The sequence below is a fragment of the Embiotoca jacksoni genome, unplaced genomic scaffold, assembly GCF_022577435.1.
Source record: "Embiotoca jacksoni isolate LCO1_2020_lvr unplaced genomic scaffold, fEmbJac1.0.p SCAF_16, whole genome shotgun sequence".
NCBI classification, from domain to species: Eukaryota; Metazoa; Chordata; class Actinopteri; family Embiotocidae; genus Embiotoca; species Embiotoca jacksoni.
In genome coordinates, this window is record NW_027185296.1 from 8,825,926 (window position 1) to 8,838,991 (window position 13,066).

A 13,066-nucleotide genomic window follows, 5' to 3' on the forward strand; every position below is an offset into this window, starting at 1 on the left:
TAGACTCACAGGGAGAACACCGGGGTGAGAAGGGAGTGTGTGAAGGTGAATGTGTGTTACAGGGATATTTCCACATCTTCTTGTATTTTCCACTCTGCCTGTTTGTTTTTCTGTGTGTGTGTGTGTGTGTGTGTGTGTGTGTGTGTGTGTGTGTGTGTGTGTGTGTGTGCGTGCGTGCGTGCGTGTGTGTGTGTGTGTGTGTGTGTGTGCGCATGCGCACATGTGTCGTCACACTTTGTTCCTCCAGGTTTTGTCCATATGTGAGCAAAACTGGGGGAATTATTGTTTTATATATCGTTCTGCTGCACACTGCCAGATGAAGTGCCCTCTTTAAATCTGGTCTATGTGTGTGTGTGTGTGTGTGTGTATGTGTGTGTGTGTGTGTGTGTGTGTGTGTCGCCACAGGAGAAGCCGTATAAATGCAGCGAGTGCAACAAGGCCTTCAGCCAGAAAAGAGGACTGGACGAGCACATGAGGACCCACACAGGAGAGAAGCCTTTCCAATGTGATGTGAGTGTCCCTCTACACCAGCCAATGTCCTTCACCGATTCTTGTTTTTGTCTGTGTGTGTCTGTATGTGTGTGCGTGCGTGTGTGTGTGTGTGTGTGTGAGATGGTGCTCTGGCACCAGACCAGATGTGTGGAAGAGTTGGGGCTCAGTCAGAGGCAGATAGTGATCTGGGTTCTCTGGAGGGGCCGAGCGGGCTGATCTCACGTAAACACATTGAGAAGATCACAGGCAGAAATTACCCTCTGCTTATAATACTGAAGGGGTAATAATTATTCTCAGCGACTGGGGAGGGAACATGCAACACAATTTGCTGTCAGTGTTCAGAACAAACTTTTTTTTAATGCTGTGCTTATATTTCCATTCGTAGAAATTGGAAACATGGTGCAACTGATTCTATATTTTCTGTTTTTAATTAAGAAAGCCACAACTCTTTCATGGGGAACTATTAAACTGAAAATCTAATGAAATTCTGTCAAACTCACAAAACCTTTTAATAAGATGGATAAATATAAATTCTTTACAAGCTACTACAAAGGATCCAGAGATGTGACACCTTTCAAACACAATTAACATGATATTTTTTGTATTATACAAAAATAGAGGTTTTCAAACTCTGCAGGGGAGCATTGACGGAGTTGAAGGGGGGACAGCGATGGGGGACAGCAACAGGAACTTAATTATTGCAGTCCCCCTGATCTAGTCTGGTCAACAGCACAGTCATGCAAGTAAAGTACTTCATCTTGGAGTCATAATACAGTAAAATCTGAGCAACACTGACTTGATTCACATATTTTTAGATTCAGTGTGATTAACACTTCCCAACAATCTTATTATCTCTGACATATATCATGATCTAACGTACAGAAGTCCACCTTGAAATCATAGAAGAAAGATGCTCCTTATAACTCCAGAAGTTGCCTAAGAATTATCAGGTTTTTAGGTTTTCTGCAGGACTAAACATGTTGGTGACAGTGTGTGGATTCATCGCAAACGGGAGCTGCTATTGGCTGATTAAGCATATTTTTACCAAATTGTAAACAAATGCAGGCTAAACAAATGGGGCTCAAGTTGTAGTCTTTGCTGTGGCTATCCCACGGCAGCTTTACAAACTTAAAGCACAATTATTAAGTAAGTCAGATAATTTGATGGCAATAAACTGTCGCAAATTTCATTATTTCGCCCAACATTACTAAGGCTCATATATTTGCCCTGTGTTGAAAATATGTGGATATTCAGGCAAAAAACATTTGAAACTGCTTGAGTTGTCTTGATTTTGCTGTGCGGTGACCAACAGTGTCAGACTTCGAAAAACTTTAGCTTCTTTGTTTGTTTACAATACTCCTAGTTTGTAACTCTAGAACACAAATATCTCGTAATTCTTGGATGACAATTAAAAACAACCAGAGTCTGGATTCTCAAATTATCGTTTGAGCCTTTAACATCTAGTGAGCCTCAATCCTCGGCGTCGTGTTGAGTTGTAAACCGGAGAATGCACCCATATCGCTGGGGAATCGTCCCTAGTTATCGTTTAATGCCACAAAATCAGAATCCCATCTATCGTCAGTGAAGCATCATCGGACAGTGTCCCGTCCAACATTTATCTGGATTCTCTTCCCCGACTTTGGAACAGACATTTTCATGTAAATAATTCGACGCGAAACGATTAGAGATAATAGAAATAACATGTGGATTTTATTTTCGGGTGGATTTTGAGTCAGACAAAAGGATCGCACGCTTCCAGGAACATTTTCCAGACGAGCTGGAGGGGCTCTGGACGCTGCGTCTGTCATAACAGCATTAAAATGTTGTCGAAGCATCCAGTAACATCTGGGTTAGGACGGGACGCGGAGGCCCCTCTCTCTCGTCAGCTCCTGTCACCGTTTCACTTTGCAAAATTGAAAATATTTTGCTGACACTGGATCTGATTTGTGGATTGCCGGAGCCATATACAACAACAACATGATCGCACATCAATGCAGACGTCCACCTGAAAGACTATTGATGTGGTATCGTATGATCGCTCTGCTGCTTTCATTCATAGCTTCGATTTTTTTGCCGCTCGGCCGCAGATGTAAGCTGTCTGTAAGATTTTCTGAATGTAATTCATAGCGCTGAGGTTCTTCACAGATGGAGCGAGGAGGGACACACGCTGCGATTCTCCAAGCTGTATGTTAAACTGCAGCTGAACGCCAGCCATCGGCGGATTATCCTGATTGATCGAGAGCCGTGGAGTCATTTGTAGAGTGTAAAATGGCTCATTTAGGATGGATGTTAAGTTGCGTGCATTCCCTGCTGCTACTGGTGAGAAAAAAAAGGGGGGATTTCTGTCGCCAAGTATGCGACTTCCAAATGAGTCTGGCTGTGTCTGTGATAAGCCTAAAGTCTACAGCGGGCAGAGGAATATGGTAAACAAGATCAGAGGTCACCAGATTTAAATAAAGTGTTTCTTTGCTGCAATTATGACCATTAAAAGCCTTTACTTGTGTTTTGTAGGTGTGCGACCTGTCGTTCAGCTTGAAGAAGATGCTCAGCAGACACAAGCTGACGCACAACCCTAACCGGCCCATGGCGGAGTGCCAGCTGTGCCATAAGAAGTTCACCAGGAACGACTACCTCAAAGTACATATGGAGAACGTCCACGGGGAGACGGAGAGCTAGGAGCCAATTATGGAAGCACAGGCTGCGAATGAGATCTGATTCCCCAGATAAAGTTCAGTCTCGTGCTTCGTGCTGCCAGTACGACTTATACATACATACTGTATACACAGATGGATAGATAGCTGAAATGTTGCTATTAACCATACATGCATGTAGAATATGGAAAACATTAAGGCGAGATGTTTAGAATTGAAACGGAGACTCTACATTTGTCATTTTTTTCCTGTCTTGTTTTGGATATTTGAACAAACACGATCCCAGATATGTTTGATCTGCCTCCGGAGCCGCTGTGTCTGCTCACAGAACGGCTTCATGACATCTAACCAGTGTTACTGTCAGAGCCTGACCTCCTCCACTGTGGTCTGAAAACATTACTGTACATTTGTGGCCTGTTGCCAAGTGTTGAAGAACCAAAGACCTTTCAGCGCACTTTTTCTTAGTTTTACCTGGACGCTCTCAACATGTTTACATCTTTCTGTAACAACTTACATGTGTTATTTGGTGTGTCTGAACTGTATTATACTCTTGTTTGAGAGCGTACTATATATGTACTACAATAGCATTATTAAACAGTCAACCCGGCATCACGCTGAAGTTTGGAATACACCTGTCAAGTCCACTAGAGGATACCGTGTCAGAGTCACGTTTTGCCTCATAGGCGTGAAAAGTACACACGTATATAACTGTTGAAGAAGGAGGTCATGTGACGAAGTACACTAAGGGATAAAATCTTATTAATGAAGAGGTTGAGGGTGTTTGGACTGAACAAACACTGGACTTTCATCCAGGAGACTAGTGTTTGAGTCAACAATGTGGATTTATTTTAAGTAACATAAATAAGATACTTACATAACACAACGTATTTAAACTATGTTACGTAAATTTAAGTAACATATAACGTATACGTATAATCACTTATTTTTTATACCATAGAGTGCATATACAAGTGGACGTAGCTTCTGGGTCTGAAAAATGAGGCCAATATCACCGAGGGCCACTAGGGTTTGGCCCCGAAAACACTCTTTCTCAATAGACTCCTGTTGAACTTCTCATGAAATACAAAGTGAATTTTTTTTTTTACACAAGTCATAATGGTGTCCTTAGCTAAAGTCACTTCTTCTTATTAGGTTTCGGATGGTCAATCTGAAAATAATCCCATCGTTTATTAGATGTTCGGCCTCAAAAAGCGGTATATTTGGGGTCGTGTCTGTTTGATTGACAGACCTTTACAGTGCAGTCTATAGGTGGGCGGGGCGTAGTGTCCTCGGGTTCCCAATCAGATCCAGTTTGTCCAAATATGGTCACTTCTGGCTCCAAAATATCAAGATGGCGACGACCTGGATCTGAACTCGAGGCTTCAGAACTACGGTTCACAAACAAATGGATGATTTCGCTGTTGGTTGCTGCTTGATTTGAACACAAACCGTGATCTTTTCCTACCTAAACCTTAAACACTTTACTTTTCATGCCAAGGCACTGACACGGTATCCTCTAGTGGACTGACGGGTGTAGTAACATGCTTTGTTGTGATACCAGGTTGGATCAGCAGACAGAGAACTGAAGTTCTGATAACAGAAACCAAATCAGCTACAAAATCTTAAACAGCTCATAAAATATAAGTTTGTGTTTACATGATAGCCTCAGAGTATAAACATCCAGTACTTAGTATTTCTTCATCTATTTCTTGAACTACATGGATGAAAGGTTCTTTAATTGGACCAAACTTCACATGTTCTCATTCTGTTTTGAAAAGGGATTTTTTTTTTTGGATAGCTGTTGGACATATATCACAGCTACATCATTAGCTTAAGATGAATGAGTTCAGCTGTTCTGTCCTTTCCTATGACCAGTTGTGTTGAAACCGGTGGTGCTTAAGGTTCCTGTTTCACAAATTTGTGAACAAATGTGTCCCAAATTAGGGACAAAAATCCACAGTACTGTTTCTGTTGACGTTCGTAATGAATCGTTGAGTATGTTTTCATATGAATGGCCCGGGGCTGTTGTGCCTTATTACAGTATGTGTTTACGTTGTTCCTTATTAATCATCGTTCAATACAGACTTACATGTATTTCAATAGAGGCGCAGTTCTGTCCTGTTTTCCGTCCGCTTCCATTCGCGTCCTCATTTACTGCCTGTTTGATTGATGCCCGTTTTCTAGCTGTTTATTGTGCATCTGGAGGCTGCAAATTGTCACTTCACACTTTAGTATTTTGAAATGTATAAAGCCTGATCAGCTACCAAACATCCATTTCCTCCACTCGCTCTAATTATGTGTTTGTGAACTGTTGACACTGGATAGAGGAGGGTAACGAGAGAGAAAAAAAAGGCTTTGAGAGTTGATTAAAAGCATTCAGTTCTCGTTGTTAATCTAACCCCTATTCTTAGGTTGGCAGTCTGCTGGGAGCGAAGGCTAATTAAGGCTTTTTTTTTTTTCCTTTTTCTGAGGCTATAGTCACCACTCGCCTGATCTGTAAAGCCACACACCAAAGAGTGCCTCTGATGGTTTCTCTCTGTGGATGCGGGGACTCTTTCTCACGTCCGTCCCCCGCAGAGGCTCTCTGGTATCTCCGGATTGAACTCTGTGAGAATCTCTCAAGCGGCGGACTGAAGTGGGAGAGCTGCGAGTTATTCCTATCACTCGGGCTGCTGCTCAAACTCAATAAATCTTGCCACGCGTGGTTTTGGCTTCCTAAAGAACACCTAACTATTACAGCATGTCTGTCTTCACGTCTTCGAGCGTGTGCTGTTTGTTCAACAATTAACTAATTACTGGTGCTCATGTTGGGTTACTTTTCGGCTCCGTTGCTCACGGTGGGGAAATCAGAAACTGCAGGACGTCTGTGGGCTCCTGTCAGGCTTCCCGAAGAGCTCTGGTTAGCGACGACGCTCACACGACTCCCTCTGGAGCTCGGTTCACCGCATGGCCGTGCAGGGCGCGGCCCGAGTAACGCGGCCCCGCCGAGGCCCACGTACGCTGCCCGCTGAGCTCGTGCTACCCGCCGCCTGCTCTTTAGTGGTGAGGCCTCCAGGCCATACTGACGCACTCTCAAGTACGCTGGCATTTATACTGCATCTTGTAAACAGTAGTGGGACCAGTAGGGATTTGCAACAGTTGAATATTATTGTCTGTCACATATCAAACTGAAGTGGCTGACAGGTCAGACTGGGTGTCGAGATGGTCCTGCGTTTCATTATTGCTCTGCTGTCTAAAGCCCGTGTGTCCATTGTGTGTAAACAATGTGTCCTGCATGTCACCGTCCACGTCTCTGCTTTTCCATTTTAGTCTCTCAACACTGGATTTTCTCGTGGGACTTTCCCAGTGACCCAGTGATCTTGTCCTCCACTTCAATCACTTTTTTTTTTTTTCCTCTTTAACCCCGCGTGCATCCCTGCCTGCATGTGTGTCTCCCTTCCTGATGGGTGTATCATGCTAAAGCTCCCAGTCAATGTGTTTCTAATTACATGTTTTTACTGGAAGCCCCAGTTTCCTGTGTTGCCTCCCCGTTTGTGAGTACGGGCCAGACTGGGCTCCGACCAGCGTCCACGGAGCCGAACGCCGGCCCCGCCCACCGCGCAGGAGTATCATTACCACACCGGCCCAGGTTTATGGCAAACCGCCGTCACGTTAGGAATGACATGGACACGCTTGTCTGACCCCTGTGTTTGGCCGGCGTTGCTTAGCAACTGGTAGCCATCCCCATCCACTGGCCGGAGTGATGAGGAATGTGTGTGCCCGGCGTAGAGTGCCATGCAGAGGAATTTTAATATGACTGGGCAGGGTGTGTTTGGGTATTCTGGGTCACCCTTTCAGCAGTGATAGACATTCCCTGAAAGCCACATTTCCATGGAAACAGACTGCGGCTCTTGGGTACCTAAAAAGCCTTGACACTGAAAACCAGCAAAAGGTCAAATGCTTGACATAAGGCCATAGGGCTTCAGTCGAAAACCTGCCTGACTGAAGACACACACGCACACACACACACACACACACACACACACACACACACACACACACACGCACGCACGCGCACGCACATGCATACACACACACACACACACACACACACACCATTCTCCACGATATGTCTTGCTTGGTGATTTACAAGATGGTTCTAATTTAATTCTCCGAATTCACCCGGGGCAACAACAACAAAAAGATGTGTATCAGGTCAGATAGACGGATTATTTCATAAGGAGGAAATTGTGAGACGTACTACAATCAAACAGCTCAGAGCAACTCCCCACTTCCACCGTTCTCTCAGCATTTAAGGGAGACAACAGAAAACTTCAGCATTATTGTTTCTGAAAATTGAGTATTTAATGCAGTTCCTACTTCAACAATTTAACTTTTTAAATTGCTGTAATGAATATTTCTTTAATAACAATGAATCAAATGACTATGTGTTATGTGAAAAGCAAACCCAGACAGAATTATCACTAAATTCTGTAGTATGGAGATATGTCTTTATGCTTATTGTTTTGGTTTTACTCCCTCCATTCTCACTCACTGTTCACATCTGTGTCTTCAGTGTCAGGCAGCTGTTTTCTGCAAGACAGCTCTTGAAGACCATATGTAAAAATGGACACAGCCTCTGTGATGTCACCCATTGGTTTCCTGAAGCTCAGTTCTGGGTCAGGGCCTAACTTAGTCTTACTCCTGGCTGATCCAAAAATCAATCAATTAAGAGGTGGTGCATGGTTGAACTGAGGTGGGCCAAATGAAACCTGCAGGCAGCCCGCCATCTGACGGCACCAAGCTGTCATTCAAAGCAGCACTGCCGTTAATTATGTCTAAACCTTAGTCAAATTTAAATGGGTGAGTTATATAAAAAAATACTCAGCCCCCGTACAGCTGTCATGAACTGGGAAATTAGCCATAGAGACAAAAATATCTTTTGTACCAGGCTGCAAACATTGTTTGTTTCTGCTGTAATATTGGGCATTTTAATATGGAGGTTTATGGGAAGCCAGCCTCAAAAGGCCATTCAAGGAACTTTCCACGTTGGCTTCATTTTCCAGCCCAGGGGTTGTCACTTGTAAAAACCCACTGTATGTTACCTCTCCAGCACCATGCAGATACACAGTGGAGCCTTAAGCTGCTAAAGAGACAAATAATTCCCTCAGCAGTTGATGCTGACCACACTACAGATGGTATATGAATGCATATTTGGAGTCACAATTGCAAAGTGGCCGAGAACTTAACTTCAAATGAATGCTAATGTTGCCACTTGCTTGCAAGATGAATAAACAGGTAACTGTAACAGGATAGTAAGGTGTTAATATCAAGTTGGAACCCATTGTGACACAACCCACTGGTTTGTGAACTGCTCGTTTTGAAGCCTTGAGTCTCATCTTTTGTGCTGTCGCCATCTTGATTTTTTTTGGAGCCAGCAGTGACCATATTTGGATGAGTTGGGGAGGAGCAAAGTGGATCTAACTGAGGACCCGAGGACACTACGCCTACTCACCTACACGGGAAACCTGGCTGCTCCTCAGGCAACCAATTATGGAATTGTTTAAACTGATTAGAAAGAGGGAATTTGAATGGGAGTCTATCGGAGGCATCCCCAAGTAGTCATCATGGGTATTGAACTTTACAGCACTTCTGAATTGCCTTCACTTTTCCATGAGACCACGTCCATTTTTTATATAGACTATGGTTGATATGTCAGTTTTGTGTTTACAGCTGGTTTCCAAGGCCCCCCATAAGCAATCCCTCAACAATGGTTTGAATGCTGACATCATGACTCTATCTTGCCTTGTCATTTTGAATCTAGTTCCCATGTTCCCCATGTAGAAAGACCGTTTAAAACTGGAATACTGGATGGTGCTGGGGAAACAGCATATCCTGGTTGTTTGGGTTTATAATGCCTGCAGGAAATGGAACCACATTTGAAGCACTGCAGCACAATGGTGCATCGGACAGAGGCTCGTGAGAAAGACGAGAACTCAACAATACACCGAGGCACAAAGCTTGTCCAGGAAGTGCTCCAGAAGAATGATGGAGAATTGTCTCCTTCCCCCCCCCCAGTTTTGTCCTCTTTGGGAGGTTAAACCCTGAAAGAATGACTCGTCCTGTGTCGAGTAGAGCTGCTAATTCCAATTAACATGAATGTTGACTTTGTCTAACTGTTAGGAAACACAGGAGATGAAAGGCTGGAGCGTTAAAGACATCAGTCAGTGTGCCGGTCCACCTCGGGAGCTTCGGTGTTGGTCAGTCCTGTCAGCACGTTGTTGCTGCGCGCCGTCACTCCTCGGCCTCATTAGGAACTACAGCGCTGTCTTCGCTTCAGACGCGCTGACGGGTGTCTCATGTCTGTTGCGGAGGACCACGCATTGTACTGTAGCACTAGAGCAGATCACGCAACATGTGAGAGCTTACAAAAACCGACAGGCGCTGATGCTTCGCTCATGTTCAGCTGCCGAAACAGAAATGCAACTTGGCAGAAAACAAACAGCAAAACAGAAAATCCAATAAAATTTCATTGAGATTCAATGTGACCATCAAGTATAAAATGTCTGTGATGAGCTGCCAGAAACCAAAATTCAAGCCATTCTTTTCATTAATCAGTGAATATTTGAAAACGCTGTGTGAAAGGCTGCAGCCAGACTCTCTGCTTCCCCACCGAGAGCTGCTCGGGGATTTATTGTTAGGTGATTAGCGATGACAGAGTCAACTCGACCAGTCTAGCCAAAACATTTGGACGAACGTGATGAGAGATACTTCATAATTCCTTCTCTTTTCTCTTCGCTCATCCTCCCCCTCCCCTGAGCTCTTATTGTCTCAGCCCTCATAATCTTTGGTGTTTCGGGAGGCCTGTGTACACACACACACACACACACACACACGCACACACACGCACACACACACACACACACACACACACACACACACACACACACACACACACACACACATACACACACACACACACGCACACATGCACGGCCCAAGACAAATAACACCACACTCCTGCTGGGCTGGAGAAGCAGGGGTAATGACTGCGAGGACACACACGGAGATTCCCTTTGAACAGACTCAAACCCAAATTTAATTATTAAGCTCTTCTTTTAAAAGTTTTTGAAGTAAATATGAAACATTACAAGAAAGAAAAAGCACATTTCAATACATGCAAAGTATCGACTTTTTTCTAAAATCAAGCAAAAGTGATCCTTTCAGAACAGCAGTAAGCAATCTGTGGAATTAAATTTAACTCGTGACATAACATTGGCCTTATTGTCCCTGCTCATGCCACATTTCTGTTTCAAATTTTGCACCATGTTTGAAATCGAGTCCTGCGTCTGAGGTCGGAGAAACCGTACACCGCAGCGAGGGTCTGTTTCCTGTCAGAGCAGCAGGAGAAGCAACACTGAGATACACACCTTTCATGTGCTGATTTAGGTTTCGGTCCAGTGAACAGTTAAACACACACACACACATACATGCACACGCACATGTATATGCACACAGCCAAATGCACACAATGACGGTAACTTCACGGAGAAAAGGCCTCCAGTGTCTGTGGCCCTTCTGAAAAGTGTGAGGTGGGATCAGGGGTTTCTGTCTGGGCCCTGTGAATTAGCCCCCCAGACCACACACACACACACACACACACACACACACACACACACACACACACACACACACACACACACACACACACACACACACACACACACAAGCAGACACACACATGCAGTGAATAATAATTCCCTCGCCATACAGGCCCATCATGTGAGGGGAGCGACTGTTGTCAGAGGGAACAGCTGCTCGGGCCAAAACACATCCATCTTCCACAGGAAGTTATTGGTCAAACAAATGTAATGACACTGTTGTTCTTGTCTTGTTGACCGTGACAATATCTGTCTCCCCCTGCTCACACACACACACTCAGCCCACTCAGCCCACACAATATACATACACGAGATAATACGTGTGCATGTTTGTGCATTCACTCTCTCTTCCTCGCTCCCTTCAGCAGAAACAGTAGCGTGGAAAGAATCAAGGTCTCCTGAATAAAAGAAGGCCGGTTCACTCCCGCACTCATTTGGTTTCAACAATGGCTCTCGGTAGCTTGTATAAACACATGCACTATGTGTGTGTATACATACAGACAGTGTTATGAAATGTAATTTTGAAAAGAGCTCGAATGGGAGTTAGTTTGTGCTTTATGGCTTTTGATAATATGCTATTTGAAATGACTCCTAATCTTGTATATATGCTGTGTTTTAAATGGCTTTCTTACACACTCACACTCACTATTTTAAGTATAGTAACATGCAGTGCACTACATGCACCCGGATAATTGTTCTGAAAATGGTAAACTCTTTCCGCACTCAGCGGCCACCATTTTGGCTACACAGAGGACAGAAAGGGACCACCGACGTACAGCATTTTCAAATTAAGGTGTCTGAGGAAACTACAGCTGTTGAAGAACCGCACAAAATGGTTTATGTTATGTAAGTATAATATATTGTGTTATTGTGTGCACCAATCAGAGCGTATTTCTGAGTAAATAATCCAAGCTGTCAGACATGTTGGAGGTGATGTATTCAGGTGCTAAGGTTATTTCCAGTAAGTGCAGAACAGCAGCGTGCCATTTGTCACAACACTACCCAGTTAAAATTCAAGTACTACACAAGTTAGAGTCCTTACATGTAAGAGTGCTAATATCTTAGTGTACTAAGGGAAGTATTTGGAACACATCCTATCAGAAGAGAGACCTAGGCATGAGGTGCTTCATATAAAAGTGCTACGAAGACTGCTAGAAGTGAATGAAATAAAGTACAACATATGAAAATATCCATATTAGTGAAAATATGAAAGTCTACTTTTTTTTACTGCTTTTTTTTACTGCTGACCCACAAAACTTTTAGTTTGGTCGCGTAGAGTAACACGAAAGACACAACAGAACGTTTTAAGTCATAAAATAAAATAATTAGTTTTTAGAGCAGAGAATTCTGTGTAGATTAAATTCATATTCATTAAACCCTACGTACGAGAAAAAAAACGTGTTTTTAAAAAGACAAAATTTGTGGCAGTTTTATGTTAAGACGGAAAAATCTATTTTCTGTTCAGCATAACACTCTTTATGTTCTCTTAATGTAACAAGGAGGAAGATGATAAAGCTAATATGGCTGCTAAAATCATACCACAAGTAGCAATGAACCAAGAACCAATTAGCAAGTCAATTATTGGCCATACTGTGCAGGTGCACTCCACCCACACAGAGGCGAGGTGGGAGCTCAGTCTGTCATGCTACATTTCTTCGAAGAAAAAAGAAAAAATGACGGCACACATGTACAACATCAGACGATGCTCTGCCTTCCTGCTTCTCGGCTGTCGTCAGAAGCAAATGATTTATAGGGGCCCGTGTTCATGTTCTCTTGTTGGAGAGCTGATAAAATAAGGAAGTGCAGATACCTGTTCCCCCAAGCGGTGCTCTGTAAGACATCAGCCTTGATCCTATAACTCCAGGAGCCCAGCCCTGTCATGCTGAAGAATGAGTGAGTCTGACCCGGGTTATGGAGTAGTCAGGGCCTTCAGATTCTCATAAATTACACCCTTGTTATAAATAAAATCCTGTCTGCAGAGCAAAAACTGGGAGGAGTGGTGAAATGTGCCCTCTGTTCACTACAATGAAAACCAAGGCGGAACATATTACACAGAATAAGTCTGTTGTCTTCAGATACAGAACAGTATTTATGACTTTTTAAGGCAACACCTGCACAAAAGGGCAGACAAACGTATCTTTAAAATGAAAATAACCAGATAGCAAATCAAGAAAGACCTCATTTCCATTCTCAAGTTTCAGCTTGCGTCGGGTCTGAGACAGTTTGCCTCCATGTCCTTGAGCGAGTCTTTGATGCTCCAACCCTCAGCCTCTGTGCCTCAGT

At 43.6% G+C, this 13,066-nt stretch overlaps 1 protein-coding gene across 2 annotated transcripts in view; it reads left to right on the forward strand.

Annotated features, from left to right (window-relative positions):
• Nucleotides 1-5,237, forward strand: part of prdm5 (PR domain containing 5) — a 37,246-nt gene extending 32,009 nt beyond the window's left edge. Inside the window, exons 15-16 of one of the 2 annotated variants that reach the window (XM_069150756.1) lie at nt 406-510; nt 3,004-5,237. In XM_069150756.1, coding sequence (XP_069006857.1) covers nt 406-510; nt 3,004-3,168 — 270 coding nt within the window. In that variant the 3' untranslated portion in view covers nt 3,169-5,237. Of the gene's footprint in view, nt 1-405 lie in introns of both variants that reach the window. The other variant, XM_069150755.1, reaches the window with a different exon arrangement.
• The last annotated feature ends 7,829 nt before the right edge of the window (nt 5,238-13,066 follow it).